At 37.4% G+C, this 27760-nt stretch overlaps 1 protein-coding gene across 1 annotated transcript in view; it reads right to left on the minus strand.

Moving 5' to 3' along the window:
- Positions 1 to 534: 534 nt before the first annotated feature.
- The window catches only part of GLRA3 (glycine receptor alpha 3), a 178876-nt gene continuing 151650 nt past the window's right edge, over positions 535 to 27760 (minus strand). Inside the window, exons 8-9 of the mRNA XM_045799380.1 lie at positions 17628 to 17771; positions 535 to 807 (exon numbers count right to left, since the gene is read on the minus strand). Of these exons, the coding sequence (XP_045655336.1) occupies positions 535 to 807; positions 17628 to 17771 (417 nt within the window). The remainder of the gene's footprint in view (positions 808 to 17627; positions 17772 to 27760) is intronic.

The raw sequence follows: 27760 nt of genomic DNA on the forward strand, positions 1-27760 counted from the left end.
TCTTCTCTTACTGAGTTTTCTACTGAATTAATTGATTACTTTTCTGTTTTGTAGCTACAGTACAAGAAAATATTTCAAAGCCTCAAGGTACTGATTTTTAAAATCTTCCACATTTCCACTTTTTCCATTTATAAAGTTAATTGTGCAAATCTTACTTTTGTAAGATTTAATGTCATTGAACTGAAAACCAAGAATTTCCAAAGTAGTTTTCACACGTACTATTATGTGATATTATGTAACAATACAAACACATCGGCAATAATACTTCCACTTACATGATATACTGTGAAAGGACAGATACTCTTAAATTAATATGAAATAGAATCCTCATCATATATATTTTTGTATCTATTAAAAGACTCTTAATCTGCCTTGTGACTTTGCATAGCATATCTTAATAATACCTTCCCATATACCATTTTAGTATGATGGTCATCATTTGTACACCACACACACGTGTATACACACACCTGTGGCAAAGAAACTTTCTTTTGAATTGATCGTTTGCACTTACATGCCCCCAGAGGCTTAATCTTATTGCTGATGAATATCCTCGTGCCTAAGAATTTTATAGATAACCCAATAGAAAATATTAAAAATCAAGAAAGCTAATGGGAAACAGGCTCGTGAGATGGTGTCAATCTTCTTAGCTCTGTCGATAAAAACCTTCCTCATTTCATCAGAGCTTTTCGGCATTACCTGGACAGGATGGTTTGGGCCCTTTGGGGTCACACCATCTTTTGCTTGCAGACATGGTCCCATTCCATAGGCTGTGAAGCTGAATCGACTTTCCCTTACCTCATCATCCTGTCATAAGGAAAACATAAGAAAACACTTTAGTCATGGAATAGAGCATGTATTTCAGAATCATAACTAAAGCTTGATCATGAATAAATGTTGCCATTATTGTAAAGAAGGATAACTGAAGCATATAAAGATTGAGTTGCTTTTTTTCCCCATTGAAGTTTTATTTATCCTGCTGCATCATATAAATGTGTCCATTAATAAATATGAAACTCTCAACTAATATTTTTTATTGGGAAAACTACACATTCTGTTATTGTCTACAAATTGTTAGAATATCTAAATAAATTGAGCAAGAAAAAGAACCTATTGGGATATTAAGTGTTATAAATTCATAACTAGGTTTTCTTTTTTACATTATGTGTTTAAATGGATAAATATACGATGTCAAAGGGGGAAATATCAAGATCATTGACTGGATTTTTCTTTTTCATAGAAGCAAACTTTGAAGTTTGAGTCCTATGATTTTTACATTACTTCATTGGAAAATAAAGTCTAGCTCAAGAACACTGCTTGGTTTTTGTTATCCACACTTAATGTTACTTCTCTACATTAACCCATTGGGAAGACTATAAGATAGTCACATGTTCTAATTTACATGCAATTATTTTTCAGGTACATTGATTGAGTTGAAATTATGAATGAAATTTGGTAGAAATTTATTTCATATTAAAGACAATTGTTTAACTTATTATGTTCTGAAACTTATTATTTAACTTACTATGTTACTTTTCTCTTGAATGTTGCAAATTAAAGAATTCTCTGGATACGTATATAGGTACGTGAAAAGAAAATCAAAATTTAAAAGAAAAATTAATGAGAATATGATAAATGAAATGTGTTTGTGATAGGAAAATATGGTATTTAGGAGTTTATAATGAAATTCTTTAATGAGTAATTTAATTTAATGCAGTTATTTAGAATGTAACAGTAGATGATTGCCAATTAATTAGATTTTTTGCTACTAAAACCAAAAGTTTAGAAGATGACATTTTATAAGGTTGCTACAGCTCTCCCTTTATGAAAGTAATTTTTAATAGTAATATAGGAGACAAAAGTAATTGGCTCAAATTCTTGAAAAATTGTTTTGGGTCTGTGAAAGTAGAGGCTCAATGAACAGTATATTACAAAATATGAAAGTGAAAAATGGAAATTAAAATGGATTCTAAACATGAGAAGATGACCAAAGTTGATGTAATAATGTATAAAATCGTTTTATGGGGAATTATGGAGTAAGGCAATTTTACGTGACAGATGCAAAAAATTATTGGAAAACAACTTAACCATAAGATATATGAGCAATTGAATTTTGAGGAAACAAGTCTGAAATACAAGCACATGGTCCTAATTACACATAACTGCTATTGGAGTCTGATAAAAATTGGAAATGGATTTTCCAGTACTCTTTAATAAGGATGTTCATTTATACTGGCAATTTTTTAGCTTCCATGGAAATTTTAAAACTAAATTATTGTTTGCCTTGGATTTTCTATGTTTTGGGAAAAAAGTGGATATACCAGAAATAAAACTATTTGTATGTAAGCGCTAAACAAACATCTTTAATAGCTTAGGAAATCACGCTGGTGTTTGCATTCCAGAAAAAAGGTATAGTTTGGATAATTTATATAATTTTGCGTGCAAATCAGCTGAATGCTGAAGTATAAAACAACCTTTTAACCTATATCGACCCATGTGTTGAAAAAAATCCATCTCAAAATAGGACAAAAAGTAATTTCTCAATGAACATTTCCAATGAGGTGTTGACATATTAGTTGAACCAATTAAGAGATAAATTACAAAAATACTAGAATTTAAGGATTCTAGCTGCTGTGTTTTGTAAAGTAGGATTCATTTACTCCCCCCCCCCCCACCCCGGTCTTTACTAAGAAACAACTGACATATATCACTGTAGAAGTTTAAGGCGTATAGCATGATGGTTTGATTTACGTATATGGTGAAATGATGTTCTCAGTAGGTTTAGTTAACACCCATCATCTCCTAGAGAGACAATAGCAGGAAAAGGAAAACATCTCTTCTTGTGATGAGAACTCTTAGGACCTACTCCCTTAACAACTTTTCTATAGATCATACAGCCGCATTAGCTCTGGTGGTCATGTTGTAAGTATGTTACAGTCCTAGTACTTATTTATCTTATAACAGGAAGTTTGTGTCTCTAACCTCCTACCCCCACTGACTACCTTTCTAACCATCTACTCTGAAGACCTTTTTATTTTCACATCTTAGAGACCCCTAGTTGCTCATCTCAAAAAATCTTTGGTAAGATTTAAGATACTCAGTGATCAGCTCCGTTATTTTCAACTGTACCTTTCCACAGAAGTGCGAGTAGAGGGTTAACATCAGGCCTGGGCTGATGAATGACTGCTGATTCTTTCCACAGCATTTCCTTGAAAACAATAGAGTGAAGCTAAATGGGGAATGTGGAGTTTGCTACATTTACTGCACGGGGGTTGCTGTGTGGGGCCTGAGGGCCTTTGGCCTACGTGACCAGAATGTATACAAGCTTGGTAGGAAATCAAGCCTGTGGCTTCTCTGTGTCAACGTGATAATATAGGCCTTGACGTTTGTCCGCGGCAGTGCACCTCCGTGCGCCCCTGGAGGAGGGCGAAAGCAGCTGTGCCCCCGCGCAAGGCCCTCCCTCCTGAGGAGCTCAAGATGCTGTGTTGGCTGCCTCGCATGCTCCTGTAGGACTGAGGAAACTTTATAATAGGTTATAAAGCCTGTGGTGTCTGGAGGTTTGATTGGCAGTTTTCACCTCTAATTTCAGTGGCGGTGACAGAAGTTGCCTGGGCTTTCAGATCGTTTCAGACTCTATATGGCCCAAAGTTCTGGGAGGAAGTTTGATGAGAATGTGATCCTGATCCAGCCTGGGTCTGAGGTTGCCCCAGCTCTGCAGAAAATAACCAGGGTAACTCTTACTATTGGCCTGGGGCTGACAACAGAAGTTGCCCTTGTTGAATTGGCAGATGGGTGATTAATGAAATAAAACTGAAGGAGACCAGGGTGAGGGAACTGAGGGGTAAGTGGCTCAAAATACAAGGAATTTCTTCTCTCCAACCACTTGACAGAAAGAAAAATTAGAGCAGGTAAGGCAAGCAGCTTCATGTGCTCAAGATGAACACGAAAGTCCACTTGGGACTCGGAAGGACGTTGCATGTAATCCTGATGGTACTTCTTGGCAACCCCAGGCAAGCAACACTGCAAACTCGTGAGTATCCTGTAGGCCTGTCCGATCGAAATCTACTGTGAGACACAGATGAAAACCACGTGTATAATTTTCAATTTAAATTTTACATCAGCTACATGTTAACAAGTTATACAAAAGAGGTGAAATTAATTTTAGTATTATGTTTTCTTTAACTTACTTAACATTTCCTCAGAGTAAAAATTGAGGAGAGAGTTTATAGTTTATGGTTTATATCCTTATATCCTTTGTTTCATACTAAGTCCTTGAAATCAGTATATATTTTTGATACACCTCAGATCTGACTCTACATTTCCAGGGCTCCATAGCCACATGGGGCTTAAATCTACCATTTTGGATAAAGCAATTCTAACATAAAGAAGCTGGGTGTCTTTACTGTGAAGTGGCAGCCAATATCTGGGGAATCAATCTGTGCTTTCTGGAATCTTGGGGTTAATTGCCACAGGAATGAAAAAAACATGAAAAGCAATGTTGGCTGTGAATGCTCACTTCCAACTTGCTGCAGTTACTGGCAGGCATGGACTCAGTGACCCTTTTGGGTAAAGCCTGCGGTGGTATGAGGCCATGTGGAGAACCAGCTGCCTGGTTCTCTCACTGCTGTGAAATTGAACAGCGCTTGGAAAAGTAGCAAACCTGAGCTGGCCATACGATAAACAAAAATAAGCCTACCCAAACCACATTCTCTGATCTCAACTCCAACAGACACTATGATTAGGGGAGTCCCCCAGGCATGGGTTCCCCATGTGTTCTCCTTTTGGAAAGGCAGGAGGGTATGTACGATTCACAGGGACACTTGTTTTTCTAGCTCCATGCTGGGTTTCACTGATGGGAAAACTATCTGGGTTATTCAGAAGAAAGATCCTGGCCAGAGGTAAATCTATTAGCTCTCTTTAGGTGACTTTTTTAAAGACACAGAATGAAAATTGACAGGAGTCCTATGAAAGATTTCCTGGCACATTATTGCCAGCTGGGAGGAAGGAAATCTGTTGTAGTTCCGGCAGCTGCTTCCCTTAAGGAACCCTGTTAAATCTGAGGCTTTCATCTCAGAAGTTAAATCAATGATGCCGATGGGGAATGGAGACAAAAGGCACTGCTGTGGGCTGCGGAGGTTACTCCATCCATTAAGACAGTTGAAACGAAGAAGACTGGCTTTGAAGGCCAGGCTCTCCTTGCCCAGTCCCGAGGGGCATATCCAGTGGACGCTATCACCTTTGGCTAAATGGTAATTGGTAAGGACATGACTCGTGAATGAAGGATCTTGCCATTCCTGGCTTGAACTTAATCTTGGGCTGTTGTTTCTCATTGGATGGATGTCCTAAAACGGGAGGCCCTAAGAACTGCCTCAACCTTTCCCTGTGAGACCTATTAAACAGCACAAGATTTCAGGAAGGTAAATGAAACTCTTAGTTCTTATTAAGGAAATAGTGGAAGCAGCGGTGCTAGTCCTTCATTAATTTTCTCTAGAATAGCTCTATCTGGTTTATGATAAAGTGAAATGAGGCCTGCAGTTTGACTGCTGACCACTTGGAGTCACTAAAGAAGTCACCCAGCGGCCTCTACCACGATAAATGGTAAAAACCAGAGTTTCAGGACAAAGGAGGCTGGTATGCTATCTTTCTTTCTTTTTAATTTTTTTTAAATTCTTTTTTTATTTTTAAGTAATCTCTACACCCAACGTGTGGCTCAAACTTACAACCCCAAGACGAAAAGTTGCATGCTGCCCCAACCGAGCCAGCCAGGTGCCCCAAGGCTGGTATGCTTTGACACATTTGACCAGGGCTTTCCTTTTAAGGTGGATATAAAGGAAAAAGTCTGACACTGTGTGTCTTCACGTGGGGTAGACCCAATTCGGGAAACCGGAATTCTCCAGCATATTATCACAAACTGGTTGGAAACAGTTTGGTCCAGGTCACTGTCAACAGGAAGTGAATTAATGATCAATCAGAGTTTCCCTCTCTGAGGAGAAAGTCAAGGCAGGGTTTGGAAACTAGTAACTAGGGAAAGGAGGCTAACTAATCCAGCTGAAATTCAGGGCCCAGCGCCATTATTCCAGTTTCTGGAAATAATCTGGGTAAACCACGAGACACAATTTACAACGATAAAGAATAAACTGTTACCTCTTCTGCCTCCCACCATGAGAATATCAGCTGTAGCACTCTTTGAAATTTGGCAGGTACATTTTGATTTCTGTGGTCCTCTTGTATAAAGTGACAAGAAGACAGACTGAATTGGAAAGGGGAACAGGGACGATTGGGGTGAGAGGTCTGAGGCAGGCAATAGCCCAAGTAACCTGAGGCCTTCACGTTCATCCATGCTATGGGTATCCGCTAGTAACACACAGGTAGACTGGCATTTCTGGGAAAGGCTCAATGGTGGTGCCGTAAGATGGCTGCCAGAATTCGAGACTAGAAAACTCTCCATGCTGTGAGTAGGTTTAATCTATTTGAATGACAACTACTGACATTCTCCTGTGCTCTGCTAGAAACGGTCCCCAAACTGAAGGAAGCTGAAAGGCATCAGACTATATTTAGGTTTAAAATACCTTTCATGTTATGATAGGTAATGTCAGCAAGGTATTTCAGTCTAAGTGACCTAATAAAATGAAAATGATAATGTTTAGGAACAAGCTAAGGGGAATTACTTAGGCAAAGTAAATCATATGCATGAAAAGGTGGCCTATTTGACAATGGATTAGAGATGGGATCTCCAGGTGAGCTACTTGGAGCGAGTGGTTCCCCAATGGCAACTTTTTTATAGAAGGTCAGGACTCAAACCATACCTGCAGTCAAATAAAAAAGTGTAGTTGTAGAGGGGTGCCTGGGTGGCTCAGTCGTTAAGCGTCTGCCTTCGGCTCAGGGTGTGATCCCAGAGTCCTGGGACCTAGCCCCACATCAGGCTTCTCCACTGGGAGCCTGCTTCTTCTTCTCCCACTCCCCCTGCCTGTATTCCCTCTCTCACTGGCTGTCTCTCTCTCTGTGTCAAATAAATAAATAAAATCTAAAAAAAAAAAAAAAGTGTAGTTGAAGAAAGCAAGGTAAGTCTATAAAATGGGTTGACTTGAGAACTGGTATGTGTGGCAGGATCAGAAGAATTGGTTCTTGCTCTCAGAGCCATGTCGGATATTCAAAGACTCCTGGCCCCAGCCAGTGGCGTTGCCTTATGGTCAGGCAAATAGGCCAGGTTAGGTGGGCAATTAAGAACATCCAGGGTGGCTGATGAAATTCCTTATAACAATTCCAGGGTAGAATTAAATTAGGTCAAGTAATCCCTGCCTAGTTGCTGGCTCAGAAGAGGACTAGAATGCCAAGGCAGATGTCTTGGGTTGGCCACAGATGTGGACATGGTGGTGTGCAGGCCATGTAGCAATGGACAAAACCCCAACACATTCCTCTGTTGTGCAACAGAGCCACTGATGTAGTGAGAGCTTGACCTGAATATTAATGAAAGAAAATATTGCTTGAAAATCGCCTTTGCGCGAAATCTCCTGAGGATAAGTGCTAACACATAGCTGGCCGTTGGAATACTAAGGTCTTTGATTAAGGCTCCTGGAGGATTCAGTAGATTTTGGCAGAATTAAACAGCGAGTCCATCTTGGGCTTTGTTTATACTGTTAACAAGCCACAGCTGAAAATACTATTGATGGCTTGGAACACAGTGTTTTTGTATCAGTTTGGGCTCCTGGAACAGATCTCATTGGACAAAGGAATACATTTAAACATGACCAGTGTATAAAATGGCCCAAGAAAACAACATAGCAAAGGCATTTAAATGGAAGTTAGAATGAGCAATTAAAATACTAAATACTAAAGAGGGTGACAAGGGCGTAAAGAGCTGGCTAGTTCACTGGACGAGTGTGTAGATCACATGGGTATGAGTGATAGTAATGAGGAATGTCTTTAATGAGTTTCTTGTGCCTGGTGGTTAAAGTGTGAGGGATCGGGAGCAAAGCTGGGACACAATTCTGCCCTTCCCACCTCACAGGTACTTCTTTTGTGTTATAATGATTCTGATGTAATATACCAGGTATATTACATACCTGATACAATTGTTCTGGGCCCATGATTGCATTTTCTAGCTAAAGGGATCATTGCTGCTTATGCTACTTTATCTATTTCTGTAAACTAGGAAGACATCCATGCTCTCTGTGGGTGAGGGGACAAAACTTGTGTGTTTGAGTCCCGTGGAGCCTCCCAGTTAGGGGAAGGTACTTTCTTTGCTTTTCTTCTGCCTTTTGTCCTTCTGTAAAATTAAGTCAATGACATACGAGATTAAAGCTTATTTCTGCCTTGGAAGCATGATTGCTTCCTCAAACCTGTAATCAGGGCTATGGTACTGTAATGAACAAAGCTGCTTGACATTTGGATGTTGGTTTTAATAGAAAAATGACACACTGGAACAATTTAAACTTAATCATCTTTATGTAGTGTTGGTGCTTCATAAAATTTGGCAACAATTTGTAAGATTACCATCATTCTATGTGCATGCAATCATGACAGTCTAGGGGAAGGCAGAGTTTCTCATACAAGTCTAACACCTGCTTGGAATCACTAGGGGTTGCTGAGATCCAGTTTTCTGGATGGGCTATTGTGGGGGCTCAAACTCATTAGCCTTTTGGTTGTCCCAAGTAATCTGCATTTCCACCAATCTTTCTAGGTGATCAGAATGCACAGTCAAGTTGTGGAAACAAGCTTTTCCAAGAGGCACAGTGTATCTATCCCAGCAGGCTTAAATTTTTAGTGATGCAACATTCTTCCCATTCCTCTAATTTACATTTTTTAAAATATTTTATTTATTTATTAGACAGAGATAGAAACAGCCAGCGAGAGAGGGAACACAAGCAGGGGGAGTGGGAGAGGAAGAAGCAGGCTCACAGCGGAGGAGCCTGATGTGGGGCTCGATCCCATAACGCCGGGATCATGCCCTGAGCCGAAGGCAGATGCTCAACCACTGTGCCACCCAGGCACCCCTCTAATTTACATTTTAAGTGACAGTTTATGAAAACATACTCTGGGATGACTTTTGTGTTAGTATTTAACTATTATTTTATTATTCAATAATTTCTGTTTTTAAGTAAGGCTGTTTCTAGGTAGGACTGTACATAAGACTATCTATATGATCTGTATCTTTATCCATTTTTAAATCTACGGGGCCTACGGGTATCCTGGGCAATAGATTTCGGATAATTAGGTGTTACAGTGTGATTTAGTGCCTTGTTATTTTCAAAAGCATCTGGAAGATGATTTCACGAACATATCATCTTTCCAATTAATTGTGGAGTTGGAAAAATAGAAACTTTTAATTTCAGTAAAAACATTTCCCTTGTGAAAATGTCGTGCTGAAATACTTATTCCCTGGTAACAGCAATAACACCAAGATGTTGAGGAGCACTTTGGTTCTAAAAACATGAAAATAGCTTGGGTATTTGCAATTATAACACATATGTGCTAGGGGAAGTAATTTTCAATTATTTCCTATGTCGCAAAAACATTAGATGGTCCAAATTTAAAATCTGACTCAAGATTGACATTCAAAATGCAAATGTAGAACTAAGCATTCATCATCTCTTGCCAGGAGTCTGGATCATCTTCAGTATCTAACTCTCAGATTCTTGGTTTCTTATCCCAGGGAAAGATGATAGCACTAGCTAGCAGGTTTTTTTAGGGTGAAGGAAAGAATATAAAACACTTGATAAAGTACTCAAATTATTGCTATTGTATTTTTAATACTTTGTTTGTCCTAATTGTGTTATTATGGAAATTGCATAATACACAACCTGAAAGGAAAATCCTAATAACAACTTGAATCATTGTCCTCTTAGGTATTTTAAATACCAAACTAGCAACAAAGTACTATGTAAAATAGGCCAGCCCAGTTGCTTACTCTGCGGATGGCCTTGCCCTTGTGTACTGTTGCACTAAAAAATTCAACCAAGGGCATAAAATGGAAAAGATCACGTTGCTGCTGTAGCCTTCACTGTCGTATTGTTAGAATAGATGGGTTTTGCTATCTGGCTGCGAGGATTCTTTGCAAATCTAGTTTCTGCAGTCTAGGAGTCGTTAGTGTTTTGAACACGTTCTAAGAAACAGCACAAGTATTTTGGGTGTGCCCATGAGATAAGGCACGTGGAGACATCTCCCTTCTTCAGAAACAGGATCTCAGCTCTGTTGGGCCAGATTCCAGTCTGACCCAACAGTCCAGGCGGCCAGAGAATGAGCGAGAGACCAAGGACCCTTGGAGCACAAAAAAGTCATGTGATTTTGTTGTGGTGGTGGTGTTGTTAAATGACTGGCCTATAGCAGTTTTTTTCCCCCCAAAGGCTGCACTCAAAATAACAATTTTAAGCATGGATGAAGCATTTCTAATAGTTCACTATGAGTATTAGATTACTATATTAGAAGGTATATCAAACTGTTTTAGGACTACACTAATTTCTTTGTCTTGTAAAACTCAGTCATAAAATTACCCTGTGTTTAGGGATGTTTAGATGTGCAGTGATAGTCTTTATTCCAATTAGTACTCAAATATTTCTTGGGGATAATTCAGTTTTCTGCAGTCATCTTCAGCTTGAGTTTCTAATAGACTGAAGGCCAAACAAGCAAACGGATTAGACAGACATCTAAAACTTTTGATTCCAATGCTATGTGTTAGCCAATATTTAATATTCATAAAATTAAGCACTTTCAAACTCAAAATATAGGCAATAATAAAGATTAAATAGAAGGAACTAAGAATGAGCAAAAAAAAATGACTAATTAAAAAGGCAAAATGGAAGAAACAGCTTAATTTATTCACAAGTAAAACCTCCTAACATGCTTTAAGCAATTTAGAAGAGTAGGCAATGAAAAGTGTAAAAACCCATTTAGTTAGTATATAATTCTTTCTATGGGAGGACCTGTTTTCACTAAGTTTGAAAGTGAGAAAAATGTTTCAGTACTTACGCATCAAAACCACCTTGTGAAACATTCTATATGCTTTTTCATTTTATTAGAGAATTAGACCAAAGACTGACTCACACTAACATGCATATTATAACTAAAAATATTAAAAATAGAAAATCCAAGGGTAGACTTAGTCATTCAATTGAATTGCTTCATCTCCATCACAAAAAGATATATATTAACATTCATGTGAGATAAGAATTAATTTCCTATCCTCTTCTTAGTCCTCAAAAAGGACCAAAAAAAAAAAAAACTTATTTTTGGGTGTGGAAATGGTGAAGACATGAAGCTTACCAGTGAGTGGTAATAAAACGTGGAGCCTCTAAGGCAGCATGAGTGATGAGTTATTGTGTGAACTGCTGTGAGATACAACAGCCTTAAATACATTATTTTCATCCTAATGTTTCTCCCCTGGTAGATGCCTTCCGGTATTCTATGTACAATCAAGATGTTCAGTAATTATGCCAGAGGTCTTTCTGTTAAAATAATTTTCTGTAACTTCTAGTTGCCAAATAGGAAAGTGACAAAGGAAGAAAAAGTGAATTGCTATTGATTTCCACTTACATGATTTCAAAGTGTGTGGATTTTGGAAAAAGAAAGTACTAATAAACATAACAGTGGGTTATTTTTGGTCGGGAAAAATCGCCGTCACTTAGAAAATTCTGAGGTAAGATGAAATATGTGAATAAATTAAAAATTCTTTTTCCAAAATAAATGTCAACTTAAAATAAAACATTCAGTTTAATACATCTACATACATTTCTATATTAGAAATTTGGAAAGCTTGAAAGAATACAATTATAGATGAGGTTAAAGATAATTTATAGCTGCAGGTCAATTGTCCATATAAAATTCTTTGAAATCTATTCCCAGGAGAATTTTGCATTTATTCTTTTTCTTTCTTTCTTTCTTTCTTTCTTTCTTTCTTTCTTTCTTTCTTTCTTTCTTTCTTTCTTTTTCTTCTTTTAGATTTTATTTATTTATTTGACAGAGAGAGAGAGTGAGTACAGGTAGGGGGAGCAGCAGGCAGATGGAGAAGGAGAGGCAGACTCCCCACTGAGCAGGGAGCCCGATGTAGGACTCATCTCAGGACCCTGGGATCATGACCTGAGCCAAAGGCAGACACTTAACCGACTGAGCCACCCAGGTGCCCTTGCATTTACTCTTGATGACATGTGAATTAGCTCTGAATTAGCCGAGTTTATGTTTGGCGTATTGAATTTAGATTCCGAAATGGTTTGAAAATTGTTAAATGGTAAAATGTAAGCTTAAAAAGATGAATGATTAACATAAAATAATATAAAAATGGAATACATACATTTGAGGAGATTGATGAGAAATCAATAAAATAATTTTTAAAAAATACCCATGTATCTATTCCTAGCACCATATGTTAGATTCGTTCAGTGCCAACTCAAGAATTATGGAGTGACATAAAATAATACATTATAAATAGACAACATGTGTAAAAGGCACTATATGTATTTTACTTAACTTTGAGATGTGATTCACTGTAATGCCTGTGAAATTAGATTAAGTAGAGATTGCATTAATTTGTTGAATGTTATTTTACTAAACAGATATTTCAGAGGGAATATAGCTCTAAGAATTAGCTGTGTCTAACACAAATTCTAAATATTTGTTTGCAGGAAATCATTAAATTTTTACAATTTTTGTTTTACCTGAGAGGATGAAATTTTGAACCCCTGTATATCAGAGTCCCTCAAATATACTTTAGTTTGATATTATTGAAACTACTTTTCCTCAGGCATGCAGGAAATTTGTAGGCAATGTTTTCCTACTGAAAGAATATCTTGTACTCCAGAATATAGCATAAACTGACCTAGAATGGTAACTTTATTAAATAATTTAGCATATATGCGTGCCACATTGCCTTCACCTGTCTGTGGAACCTCCTCCCTTCAAAATAGGATACATATATGTTTGTGTTTGTCCTAAGACTATAGTGCTAAAAAACTGTAGAGGGCAGAAAAAAACAATCATTTGTTATTCTTAGAAGTTACCCTGAGTCATTTTTGAAGTAAGACAGCATGTAAACACGTAAGTCAATAAAATAATGACAAGTTTTGTATAGATAGTCAAAATGCAGTCAATGATATCTGAACCTTAAAAAGATATCCATCGCGCCTCGCAGAATCTAAACTTGGTCGTTGTTTCTCAAATCTAGAACTAATGGTCCATCTTTATTTCATCTGAGTACATAAATAATAATGACTATACAATAAGGAGCAGGAAGATAGAGGCGCTAGAATACCGTGTGAATGTTTTCTCTCCTCAAACCGTGGCGTCACTATGCCGCGATGTGGAAGAAGCTACGGGAAATGCAACCCCCGTATCAGCCATTTCTCTCAACAAATAACATATATTCAGAAACATTCTGGCCCGTCTTTATAACCCTGCAGGACGCAAGTAATGATATCACACGTGGAAAGAGCAACTTCTGACGGAAATACTTTCATACCATGCATACACCCACACAGATACAGCACTGGGGATAAGCGTCTATGACATGGTGCGGTGGGTAATCAGCACACAGCAGGCTATGACAGTGTGGGGTGGGGAAATTTGGGTACAAGAGCAAACTTGTATTCTTTCACAATAGACCAAAGATTCACCCACTTGTACCTTAATAAAGAAAAGGTCAGATAGAAGAGATCCCGTACGGCGCTAAGTCAATGCTGAACCAAGTTAAAACTTTCCTAGGAATCATGTTTACATCAATGTAAGGTCCCCTGTTGTGCCAAACTTTTTCTACTGAGGCTGTTTTATTGACTTTGCCTATTCTGCCAACTTAGAGTGCTTGAAAAACTAGGTAAACCCCTCCTCATGAAGATAAAGGGCTTCGGGTCAACATTTAGACTCATTTAGATTATGTCGATTTAAAGATTTCTAAGCAAAATACATAATTTTTTAAAAAATGATGAATTCAGTCAGCCCAGAGGGTTGTTAGGTTGAGAAAAATGGTTTCAAAAAGTCAAAATGATCAACCCCAAATTTGCATAATGATTGGGATATTACAAGATAAACGGAATGCAGAAACTTCTAATGAATGTATTTGCATTACCATATTGTTTCTTTTTTAAAGTATTTATTGATTGTTGCTGAGATAAACCTAAGTTTTCATCAGACTTCTTTGTGCATTGTTTTATAAAGAAATACTTGATTAAATACATAGTTTTTATACTAAAGCTCCTGAAGGCATTAACTGCTTAGTTACTAGAAATTTAAATATGTTCTCTCCCAAAGAAATTATTTGTGTTATGCAAATACAAAGCAATTAAAATTTTTTTTAAATTTAAAGTTAAGATAATTAGGTAAAAGTAATTGGATCAAGTGAATTTTTAGCCCCAGGGATGAAAAAATAAGGAAAAGTGGCTAGCTATGTTGGGAAAAAATATGCAATTTTAGTAGAAAAATTTGTTGAATCATTACATATTTTAATATAAGAAAACTTAGTAAGAGCTTTAAAATAATATTGTCTCTAGATACCTGCTAGGAAATTGAGAATCCTTCAATTAGATGAATGTAATGTGTTTGGTCTGGTCTGTTCATCTAACATTACATCTATTCTTAACCAAGGTGTGCAGCAGAATCATCTGGGAAGGTACTTTTAAATTCATTTTATTCCAGAAATTAGTTTAATAGACTGGACGGTATGAAATTCTTGGTGTGGGTATGTTTAAATGCAATCATTGAATACTGTGTTATGGTGGCCAAGTCCAATGCTCTACCTTTCTAACTATTTAGCTATTATACTTGGACATGTGACCTCGTGATCTCTTTTTAATCAAATGTTTCAAAGGATGCTGCTATCAAAAACCAAAATTGTTCATTTATTATAAAGAATCTCAACTTAACATTAAGAAAAGATTGTAAAGATACATAGGTTGGACAAAATATTTTATTTTTGTCTTATTTTTAGGTTTCTGTTTTCTGACAAGAAAGGCTGCATTTAGAACTTCTTTGTACAAATAAATTTTCTATTAATTTTTGGAACTAATTGTTTCAAAACAAATGACTATGTTTTTCATGGAGACTGTTATAAGATTATATGTATTATTTTTGTTTAATATATATTTAAGGATCATTTTCACCAAATAACTCAGTTGATTAGATGAAGGATAATATTTAAATATCTTTTTACTGAGTGAGGGAAGACAAATGGAGTTTGAAAAAGAGAATATCCTTAGCTGAAGGGGGATGGTGGTTATTTGGCTTTAAGTATGCAAGGGGCTATGTTTCCCCACCAAACACTGCCTGGGTGCAGAATATGCTGTCTGCTTTTTTCACTGATAACCACATTCCTCTACTTAGAGTTAAGAAAGTGAATTTACCGTGTCTGAGAAACGGTAAAACTTCTCCAATGCAAAAGCTTCTGTCTGTGGGAAGGTAAAGTGGACCAAGAGGGATTGAGAAACCAGAGAATCAAGTCATATATGAGTAAATATAATTGCACAATTGGTTTTAATTGCATATATCATTTTCACATACATATGTATCAATTAATCGATTTTCACATATGCAAGGTATCCAACCCCCAAAGTATGAAATGAACTAAAAACAAAACAAAACAAAAATCCGATTTTTTTTTCTACACTAAATCTCAATTACGATACTTGCTCCCTGAATATTTCAATTGGTCATTAGACAATAATAAGATATTACTCTTTTTGCATTTCTATATTTTCCTAGAGAGCCACTCACTATAGAAGATAATCTTGTCGTCTTTCTGTGAGCTAACGAATAACAGGCTTCACTATATATCCTGATATTCTTACCGGTAGTGAAACTCAAGAGCTGCTTTGGTAGGATAATTTTTTTTTTTTAAAGGAGAACCAAAGTTGAGCATCTACACTTAACAGTCTCTTATGTTACCCTTTGGACACTGTGGCTGTTGCATGTGTGGTGCATGTGGAAAGCATCTGAGCTCTCAGCCCCCACTTGGACATCACATACCTAATACCTCCCAGCACCTGGTTGACATATTCCAAATTGTATAGGAAGGAGGAAAAAGGTAGAGAAATGGAAAACAAAAGTGAAAAAGCAAACCAAAATGAGAAGGGGAAATAAGTATTACTTTACTTCGGATTAGTGACATTAGAAGGAAAAATTGTCTTTATCGGTCACTTAAAGGGAAAGGAAAACTGGAGCTTTATTTACCCTTGTGATACAGAATTTTTTGTCCTGTGGTAGTGTTTCAGGCAGTGCCAAGTGTCATGAGAGAAAGGGGAGCAAATAGGCAGTAGGGAGGGAGAAAGAAGGGGAGGAAAGAGTGAGAAAAAGGAGAAAAGCATAAGGAAACCAGTAGATGGGGGTATGGTGGGGAGAAAAAGATCGAGAAAAGTTACTCTCCCTATTAAAATATGTTTCAATATACAAATTATGTGCTTTTGTTTTCAAAACAACTTGATCAAATAAGAGCTCAGGCTGTTTTTGTCTCATGTGTTACTCAGAGTATCACAGTCCTAGATGTTCCTTCCATGCTACTGTGAATTGGGTATTTATTATGATTTGGGGGAGTCAAGTAGACATAACTGAATTCGTTATTACTTTAGAATATGTTTATTGATCAGTACTGAGAGATCATGGCCTTAGGGCTTTAAAAAATTTTATGATTATGTAAATTGTAGCAAATAATTAAAAAACCACAAGGAAACCTCAAAAAAAAAATAAATTCTTTCAAAATCCTTAAAAATGCATCCTATATGAATCAGACTATCATTTCTAAGATTCGAGTATGTTTTGACTTAAATATTCCAATACATTGGATTCTGGCCACAATTTCTCCTGTTGCATAAACTTTGACATTTCTCTATTGCATATGAATCTATTTGCTTTTAAATATCAGTTGGCACATTCACATTAAAAGAAGTAAACTCATAGATATGCTGGTCAATAGAAACTCTCCCTTCCAGAAGAGGAAAAGGGGTTGATCGAGCTTACATGCACATAAAGAAAGACAACATTACAAGTCTTAATAGAGGGGAACAACTCCATTCTGTACATCCAAATTCAATTACAAGATTATTTCTGCAACTTCCTGTGGTCTCCTAATGATGTTCTCAATACAATTTCTTCTGGGTTTCATTTAACAAGTACAGCAAGGCAATAATAGCACCTTCTTATGTTTCCCATAGGGATTCAGAATAGGTATCTTAAAAACACAAAAGTATGCCTGAATAAGAGACCACATAGTTCTACACAAACATCATGGCATTAACAAATAGGTAATATTTTATGGAAACAATGAAAGGAATTAGTTTGATAAAAGCAACAACTTGAATAGCTGTATCCGATGACACGTTAAGACCATCAGGAACACTCTCAACGTTGCAAGTAAGAAATGATAATTTTTGTTAATTCAAGCAAAAAATGGTGTTGTTCCAGAAAGTACATTAGAAAGAAGTTGATAAAGCTTTCATGTCAATAGATATGCTGTGTAAAGTAGAACTGGACGTCACCATTTTATCCCTGAAGCTATTTTTGACAATTTCAGTTTTGATTGGACAAAACCAAAGGATTATTCGTATCGTTTGGTTCCCAGACTCCACCTCCCCTCTGCACCACTGTATTACATGTAACAAATTTACTTTCCAGTAAAAATTGGTATCCCGCTGAACCCGATGCATTTAATCACCTACCTTATTCTTTCTCTTTCGTCGGAATCTCAGAAGTTCTTTGTGTTGTCTTGATACAAAATTTACAGCTGCGTATTCCAGAAGTGCTGAAAACACAAAAAGGAGGCATACTGCCATCCAAATGTCAATAGCTTTGACATAAGAAACCTAGCAAAGAGAGAAAGAGTGAGCAAATTGAGTTGTATTGTTTCCATCGAGAACAAAACTGAATGATTCTAAATTGTACCATTTATATCAGGTGGAAAAAGAAAGCAATAAGACCAAGACTTTTTTAACTTAATAAGCATTTTTTTAGAAATTAATTTTGCAAGTTTGTACATTAGTCATATGTTATAACCTGTGTATGTTTTGTTAAAAATTGTTGTCCAGTGAGGCACAAGACCAAACATATGATGAAGAAAATAAAAGTTGAAGTGTAATTTTACCGTCAGTGTAGTATAGGGTAATGCTTGAAAAAGTACGAAGTAACATTGAAATATAGATAATGCCACTTACCTTTTAGTTCCATATTTGCTTCTCTAAATTTTCTTATTTTGAAATAATTTTAACATTCACATTAACAAGCATTTTGTAAGAACAGTAAAAAAAATAAAAATAAAATAAAAAACAAACCAAAAAAAACCCCTCGCAAGTTCCCCAGTTGTTAACATTTGACCAAATATTATATTTGTCTCTGTCTCTACCATTTATGTTTCCCCCTTGGAACTATTTGAGTATAATTTGCAGACATGACGGCCTGTTACCCCGAAATACTTACGTGTATTTTCTAAAAGAAAAGGACAATCCCCTCCTACGTATCTCTAGTACGTCCAACAAAATCAGATTGACGTTAATAAAATATTACCATCTAATCCTAAAAGCCCATTCTCATTTCAGCAATTGTCTCAACAAAGGCCCGTTTAGCAGAAAATATTTTTTTCCATCCATTCCAGGATTTAATCCAGAATTGTGTGTTGCATTTGACATCGTATCTCTTTAGTCTTCAGTATGGAATATTTTCTCACCTTCTGTGACCTTGATGTCTTGGATGAGTGTAGACCAGATATTTTCTGAGTGTCTCCCACTTTTGGTTTATCTGATGTTTCCTCATTTGAGACTCAGGTTATGGGATTTTAATAGGAACAGTGATGCCGCATTCTTCACAGCGTACCATACCAGGTTGGTTAAGGTGCTGTCTACCAGGTTTCTCTGCTATAAAGTTACAAATTTCCCTTGTGTGGGGAGGTACTTGAAACTACATGATATCTTCTTAGCCTTTAAATTTTCATCCTTTAGACACTGATGACTTTTGTCTGAATCAATGACTACAATGATGATTTCCAAATGCGAGTTTTCTAATTCCATCCACATGCATTAGTTAGCATTCTACAGTAAGGGAAGTTTCTGTCTCCCACATTCATTTATTTATATTAGTAGAGATTAATAAATAGTGATTTTGCTCAATGGGTTATAGTGCATTCACATCACTATTTTGATGCTCACACTATACTGATTGGGTCAGGAGGAGCCCATAGAGGTTAGGCCATGCATCCTCTTGGCAAGTCTCCATCATGATTTCGGTACTTTCTTAGTTTCTGGCATGAGGCATTCCCAACTCATCTGTGATTTCATAGTCCAGTCCTTGATAAAGGACTTCCTTCCTTCCTTCCTTCCTTCCTTCCTTCCTTCCCTCCCTCCCTCCCTCCCTCCCCCCTTTCTCTCTTTCTCTTTCTTTCTCCCTTTCTCCCTTTCTTTCTTTCTTTCTTTCTTTCTTTCTTTCTTTCTTTCTCTCTCTCTCTCTTTCTTCTTTCTTTCTTTCTTTCTTTCTTTCTTTCTTTCTTTCTTTCTTTCTTTCTTTCTTTCTTTCTTCTTCCTAGAATCCTTTCTTCAGTGAAGAATGGTTTTTAGAAACTGAGGATCTGGGTATTGGGTGTGCTCATTGTTTCCTGGGTATCACTACTTCAAGGCCCTATTAGCAGACAGAGTTAGGAATTGTATACATACACACACACACACACAACTAATATATATTATATATATCACTGATCACTATATAATATTATTATTATAATATATATAACATATCTGTTTATCATCTATCTGTGCATCTTTTTTTTAGAGGGAGAGAAAAAGAGAGAGCAAGAGTGGTGGGGTGGGGGGACAGAGGGAAAAGGAGAGAAAGAATCTTAAGCAGTCTCCACGCCCAGGGCAGAGCCATTGCAGGACTCGATGATGTCCCCACCCTGAGATCATGACCTGAGCCGAAATCAAGAGTCAGATGCTTAACTGACTGAGCCACCCACGCGCCCCTCTCTGTTTATCTATCATCTATCTATCATCTATCTATCTATCTATCTATCTATCTATCTATCTATCTATCTATCATTCATCTATCTATCTATCTATCTATCTATCTATCTATCTATCTATCATTTATCTATCTATATTTAAAACATGAATTTCCACTGGCATCTCTAATTTCAATTCAATATCACAGGGTTCACTCTAGCTTTCACCTTTTTCATTGATGTAACACTTTCTCGGACACTGACAAGCTTGTCTGTCATTATCGTTAACATATATTTGAAGAGCCTCCCTGTATGTAACTAAATATCTTAATTCCACTAGCCACCTCCAGCCTGAACCCCATTAACCCCAGATGGCTTACTGGCTCTGGCCTCACACCCGAAGGCCCCACTGGCCACCTTGGCCCTGACCTTCTCCTTGACCCATGGACCCAAGTCCTGCTGACCCCAGCCAGCCTCCTTCACCCTGACTACCTCCTTCGCTCCACAGCGCCTTGCTGTTTTCTGCCTCCTCAAAGGTAAGGAAGAGAAGGTAAAGAAAGGAAAAAAGAACAAAGAGAACAGAGATTATTATTATTATTACTATTTTTAAGAGAAAAAAAAAAACACAAAGAAGTGAAACAAAGAGAAGCATAAAAGGAAGAAATATGTCCCTGTTTCTTAGAAACAGATTCAAACAGCCTGTAGACCTTTGGAGGGAACAATTCGGTAACCTTTAAGAAACTGCTTTAATTTTTCTCTCAGCTTAACAGGGTAGTGATTTGAGGATGTAATTGGACAAATATTGCCATATATGTCAATTGCTTAAGGATGAAAATTTTCTGTAAGTTTTAGTATCCTTTCTTTAAAAAAAAAAAAGATTTTATTTGACAGAGAGAGAGAGAGAGAGAGCGCAAGCAGGGGGAGTGGCAGGTTCCCCAGAAGAGCAGGCAGCCTGATGCAAGTCTCGATCCCAGGACCCTGGGATCATGCCCTGAGCCGAAGGCAGACGCTTAACGACTGAGCCACCCAGGCGCCCCTACCTACCCTTTCTTATTGTCTATGTGTCTGTATTGCGCACAGTGTTATATCATGAAAACAATATTGGTGAAATCATCACTTTTTGTGCTACAAGCATGAGCCAATTCATTTTGTTGTGTAACCTTAGTCATGTCAGTTACATGTGGGAAAAAAATTCTCTCATTTGCCAGGAATTAGATAAAGAATCAAAGATATTTAGGTGAAGTAATTTTTTTTTCATTTTTTTCCTGGAAAATGGACAATTACCTAAAAATTTTGCTTCCCTACTGATAGAAACAAATGTTCCTTCCCCCAAGAAGCTGTGGATGGAGGAGAGCAGAACTCGAGGTTAGACATAAGCAATGATACACTAACTAGTTCTTTGGACTCAATGTATAGTTATCGCAAGGATCAATACCTTACACTTTGGAAATTTGACTATTTCTGTGCTGTTTGTATATTCTGTATTTTCTCTCATTCTTCATTCTTAATACTTAGTGGTGTTTTTGTCAATATCAACCTGCGGAAATCTTAATCAATTTTAGGCTGTGGTTTAAAAGGGGGAAAGTGGCTCACTCCTCAGGGGAGATCTATGTTGGGGGGAGCAATAAATAAAGTAAGGACAATCCTCTCTCCCCCCTTCTCTTTTGGCCTTTTCAGTCTCAGGCTCGCCTTTGCCCAAGGCTGGTTCAGAATCCCATGGCACTTGCGGGCTTACCTGAACATAATGCCTTGTAATTGCTCATGCTTGTTCTCTTTCTGTTTAGACTGTGAACTCTCTGAGGGCAGATGTTATCTCTGAGCTGTTCACCACCATTATAGTGTTTGGCATGTGTGTACATATTTGCTAAATAAACGGACAGATACATGAAGGTGTACAATGTTAAAATACAGGGGAAGAATGAATCACAGATGATGATTCATCTGGAGATTCACTTTTTGAAGTCACGCTCTGTTCATACCTTGGGTTGGATTAATTTTTTAAAAAGAGGCCATTTCTTGACACTTCCAATGGTGTCAACTTACATGTGAAATATGCCAACAAAGGAGCCCTCTGCATCTCCTCCACTTATTTTAAGTGTGACTTCTGTTGATCAGAATGACCTCTACTGAGCAAAGACAGGTATGCCCTCATTTTATTCCAGTGCTGTGCTAAGTGTCCAGTTGTTTATAAAATATAGATTTAAACCTCATAAGCTCTGCACTTATGCCAGAAATCTCTGGCTGCCCTCAAATACATCCTGTCCTGAAAGATATAATACAGATTTCAAAAGCGCTGTCTCAAGCTACATCATTCCTGGAAGAATATGACTCATAAAGTATGTGCTCATTATTTAACAACCTGAATCTATAATGACATGAACCAGAGATAAATCAGACATTTAATTTCCATATTAATCCAATGAATATCTTCAATGACAACAGAGATATACAAACATCACTTATGCCTGCTGATTGTGAAAAACTCCTGAGTGTTGAGCCTAAAGGGCCTACTTTCCTCATCCTCTTTGACTGCCTTCACCAATTTCAACTCTTTTTCTCCTCCTCTACCCTCACTGCCCATCAAAATGCAGCAAACTTGGGACCTGGGAGGTTTGGAACTCTAGGGCAAATAATTAAAATATGGACAGCAGTTCTTACTCCAACCCACGCCCAACATACTCATGACATAAACACACCCATGTGATTCTGAATTATCGCCTTCTTTCCATCGCCTACTGGTTGCCATCCTTAGGGGCAGTCTCGCTCCAATCCGGTTCATCCTTTGGATCACTTTGTCAACAGTCGCCTCGTCCAAGGTGCTGTTTGAACCCTGATTCAACAATTGTTTTAAGCAACAATGTCTCCTCAGTCTTACCCCTTGAATACAAAAGTATGAGACAATAAAACCTAAATGTTTATTAATTAGATGCATCAGTCAGGAGGACCTTTGTCCTGGAGACCTGTTCAAAGCCACCATATTGAAGACTGCTTCCTTCTTGGAGTTTGCTCTTCCCATGGCTCCTGTGACCCATGCTCTTCAGGTTTGCCTCCCTCAGCTCTACCACACTCTGCTTTGTGGGCCCTGCTTCCTTCTCCTGAGTTCCTCAGGGATAGAGTCCAGGCACTCTTCTATTCTAACTCTGAAACCTCTCATGAGTCAACCTCACCTATTACCATGGATTCAATTCCTCCACTGTGCTTCTGGCTTCTTACTTGACTACACCTTTTGGATGACTCACGCACCTCAAATTTACTCTAACTAGAAACGAGAGTTATGAGTCTCTACCAGACTCCACCAAACAAACAGCAAACAAACACAGCTGCCTCCGTCTCCTCAGTGAAAGGTTACACTGTGTTTGCAGTTGTTCCCCCCCCACACACTAGGAGTCCTCTCGTTCTCTCATATCAAAGACCCAGCCTTGTTAATTTTACTTTCTTGCTATTTCTCAAATTTATCATTTTTCATTTTCCATCCTTCCTACTACCATCCCAGTGATCTCAACCACAATGACCTATTCTTCAGTCCCTCAAATCTATCCTTGACACAACAATAAATGATTATTTTAAAATGCAAATCCTTTCACTTAAAACTTTTCATTTGCTTTCAATTAATTGAAAGTCTCAAGTCTGTTTTATGGTGTATAAAGCCCTTCATGACTGGCCTCCCACTTACTTCTCTTACTATAGGCACTCAATTATTATTATTTTTTCTCATTCATTGAACACCATTGATGTACCCAAGTTTGGTTCTTAGTGTTGTAGTTATGGAGATGAGTAAGATAAATAAGATCCATCTTTAATGAAACTTACATTCAATTTGGGGAAAACATACAATAAAAACACAAAGATAATTTAGAAGAGGTACAACAGAGAAACCACAATGGGGTAATGGGAAGAGTAGGAGAGGGTGAAGGGGTTGCTATGTTAGATGAGGAGGGTCAGTGAAGGCCTCTGAGCATATGATAATTACGACCTTATGCCACTTTCTTACTTGCTAATTATACTAACTAGTCTTTCCTTCTTTTATTTTTTTTGGAATCTGAAAGCAATTGACAGAAGCATTTATTTCCTGTTATTTCTGTCTGGAAATCTCCTTTTTTTGGGTAACTACCATTTGTCCTTCAGGTCTCAGCTTACACAACACATTATTAGAGAACCCTTTCCAAATGCCAGGACAGCCTTTCTCACCTTCCTACCTCCCCTTTCCTCATAGAAACCCTTTCCCAGGCCACTCACTACAACTATAATTATATTTATTTGTAAGCAGGATGACTGCTGGATAGCACCACTTGAATGTCCCACCTTCAGTTAATTATTCTATTCCACAATGCCTAAATGCTTTCTATTTTTCAAAAACTTTGGTTATGGGGATACAAAAATATGTTCTTGAAGATTTCAAAGTGAAATATCTATATTGATATTTTAACAAGCTGTGTTTAAGCAAATACCAAATAATTCATCTTATTATTGACCTTGTTCTGCTGTCCTGACATTATCCATTAATGTATCTTTCTCCTTTAAGGCTAATATATCCCATAAGCTAAGACAAAGGCCAAGTCTTATTCATCTTGGTATTTCTAGGACCTACACTGCTCATCATACTATGTGCTCTCAGGTCATGTTGAATTGATTGAGTCACACGGAATGACTTCAGATCACTGGCCATTTATTATTAGAGAAATAATTATAATAATTAACATGTCAGGAAATGCTCTTGATAGTGTCCATGGAACTACTGAGTCTGCTTAGTAGTTGTCTGAAAATAACATTTTTAATCCTCACAATCACTGAGGAAACCTTCTCCATTTTAAAGATGAGATTTAGGCACAATAAAATAATTTGCTTAAGTAAAATAACTTATCATATAGTGACTGTTATGGTCTGAATATGTCTTTCCAAACTTCATACTTTGAAATCTAACCCCCAAGGGGATGGTATTAGAAGATGGGGCTTTTGGAAGGTGATCAAGTTGTGAGGGTCGAGTCCTCATGAATGAGGTTAGTGCCCTCGGAGAAAGGGTCCTAGAGAATTCTTTTGCCCCTCTACCATGAGGGGACACTGCTAGAGGCTCACCGTCTGTGAACCAGGAGGAAGGCTCTCACCAGACACTGGATCTGCCAGTGTCTTGATCTTGGACTTCTCAGGTTCCAGAAGCATGAGAATAAATATCTGTGGTCTTTAAGTCACCTGCTCTATGATCTTCTGTTACAGGAGCCTGAATCGATTAAGACAGCTACCAAGTTGCAAAGCTAGATTTGAATTACAACTCGTCTGGCTCCAAAGCCCATAAACTTAACTATTCCTTTTTATCAAATAGAAATTAGGCTGCTTCTTTTCGGGCTGCAGCTACATATCAACAACTGTGAACACACTAAGTAGGAATACTTTCTGCATTTTAATATTCCAGCCTCTTTAACTTTAATCTGATAGTTAAGACTAAAATCAGTATGCAGAATACGTATCGCAAGGTCCTCTTTATTGGCTGCTTCTGATGCTAAAATCTGGAAAACAACTTCCTAGCAGATAATGTAGAAAAGGAGACATGAGCATTGTATTTACCACTTAAAAACAATCGAGTTGCTCTGAGGAAGCAAAACTAGATCAGGAAAACATTTTATCCTCTGAAATACAATGGAAGTCCCCTCAGCAACATTCTTACACTGATTATAATGAAGTCTTTTTGTGAACTGGGAAACCACTGCCTACTTGCCATGTGATAATCTAAGAAGACATCAGCTTGATGAATTATCATTTGAGTATGCAGAGCTCGGTTACTGCAAGGCCTTGTCTTTTTCATTCTAAAAATGTTTCATAATGTAGGGAAAGGAATATAAGCATCATTATGTTCTATAGTCTTCTTATGCCATTTTTCCAGAAAAATTATGCATTCATTCTACTTTTAATGTTATCATTAGAAATAGTCTGCTTTTTGTGTCCCGATTTATATATATATATAAATATATATATATATTGCAGAATATATATATATATATTCCAAACGCAGATATGTATATATATGCCAAATATATGTGTGTGTATATATATATTCCCTATCTATAATATATATAATATATATAATATATATTCCCTATATATAATATATATAGTATATATTCCCTATATATAATATACATATTTGGATTTTATCATTATCAGTCATTCCTTTATAAAGACTGGAATCATATCACCTTGACTGGGGAGCAATCATGTTCTGGGAGTTCGTCTAAGCATGAATTTCTCTACACCTACCTTTCCCATGATGCAAGGAAGTGGGCACAAGGAGGATTCGAGCTAGGATAGGATACACTAACCAATAGTCCTGAAATCTCACTGGCTTGAAAGAAAAAAACAATTAAGGACACTGAATGCTCACTTTGAGTTAAATGGTGACTCTTGCCACTGTCATTCTCACTGACGTCAGCCGACAGGGCGATCACTACCTGGAATGTTGGCAGCAGCAACAGTTGAGGAAAACCAGGCCCTGACGGGCCTCATGTTGACTAACAAACACCCCAGGCTAGCAGTGCCACTGCTCCAAACTCATGAGCCAGCACGACTCACAGTCCACCCCTACCACAGAACCAAGAGGTGCACCCTACCCAGTGCCTGGGAGGAAGAGAAAGCCAGCATGAGTGGCAGAGGGAGTAGGGTGGGAAAGTTTCCACTATTTTTATTTTTGAAACAGAAACTCAGATTCCTGGAGGCCCAGGATTGGCTATAGTGTTGATTATGATTTGATCACTGTTTATGATATCTTCCTACAGAACTACAGAAGCTCTGTTAAAGAGCAAAACTCGCTGCTTTATCAAAAAAAAAAAAGTTGTTAATTAATTGAAATGTGGCATAAAAGCTCAAACCTCCCTTGATCTTCAGCCAAAAATTTCTTCAATCCCTAGTGTCAGGTCAGATTTCAGTACAATCAATTGTAAAAGGGTATAAAAAAAAAAATAGAGTCCAGGTAGCATTCTGAAGCATGAACTTAATCTAAGAGAGTGAATGGATTGACTAGCTGGTGGAGAGTAAAGACAGGCAGGCTGCCAGCCAAACACAGGCATGGGAATGAATTTGCTTGTGTTGCATTGTATGGAACGCGCCTCACCAGTTAACCGTAACGCTTGTCCCCATCCCTTAATAACGGCACCAGAGCACTCTGGGGTGTAACCTACTTGTGCCTGTGCCCTCTGAAGCCATTTGATTTTGCGCTCTCTAATTCAGAAGAATAGATGAGTTGCAATTATCTCAGACAATCCTTCATAAATACATTTACTTTATGCTAGCTTTTGGTAAGATTATTGAGTAGCAACAATTCTAGAATACATTCCTTTACAAGTCCACCGGGCGAGATGTATTACAAGCATGGCACCAAACTGTATAGTCAAGAAGCCTGGCGAGATACATGCCTCTACCTTATTCTGCATAAAGGCGGTTAGTAGGACTGCCTCCTGAGACTGATAATGCCCCGGACTACAGTTCATAGATGACAGTGCATTAGTGGGTAAATATTTATTAGATTATAACCCAGACTTCTTATTCATAGTAAATTATACTTATTAAATTATAAATTACAACCCAGACTACTGTTAGTCAGTAGCTTATAGAAATAGAATTGTAAGATGCATTTACAAGGAGCACAGCTTAAATTTAAGAATAAGAAATGGATTCATCCAGAACCAGGAGTTGGAATCACAAAATCTCATATAAACCTACATGTTGGCGCTCCAGGAAAGGAAGGTAGATTTTCCAGGAACCACTTGAAAGTGAATATTTTGTCAATTCTTTTCTCAATCTACATTTGCTCTTTATTTGAGAAAGAGGCATAGCAAAACTTTACTGAGTATTGCTTTCAAGTAGCTAAAATAGCTCTTCAAC

The sequence above is a fragment of the Ursus americanus genome, chromosome 13 (assembly GCF_024610735.1).
Source record: "Ursus americanus isolate L20-20 chromosome 13, mUrsAme1.1.p, whole genome shotgun sequence".
Lineage (NCBI taxonomy): Eukaryota > Metazoa > Chordata > Mammalia > Carnivora > Ursidae > Ursus > Ursus americanus.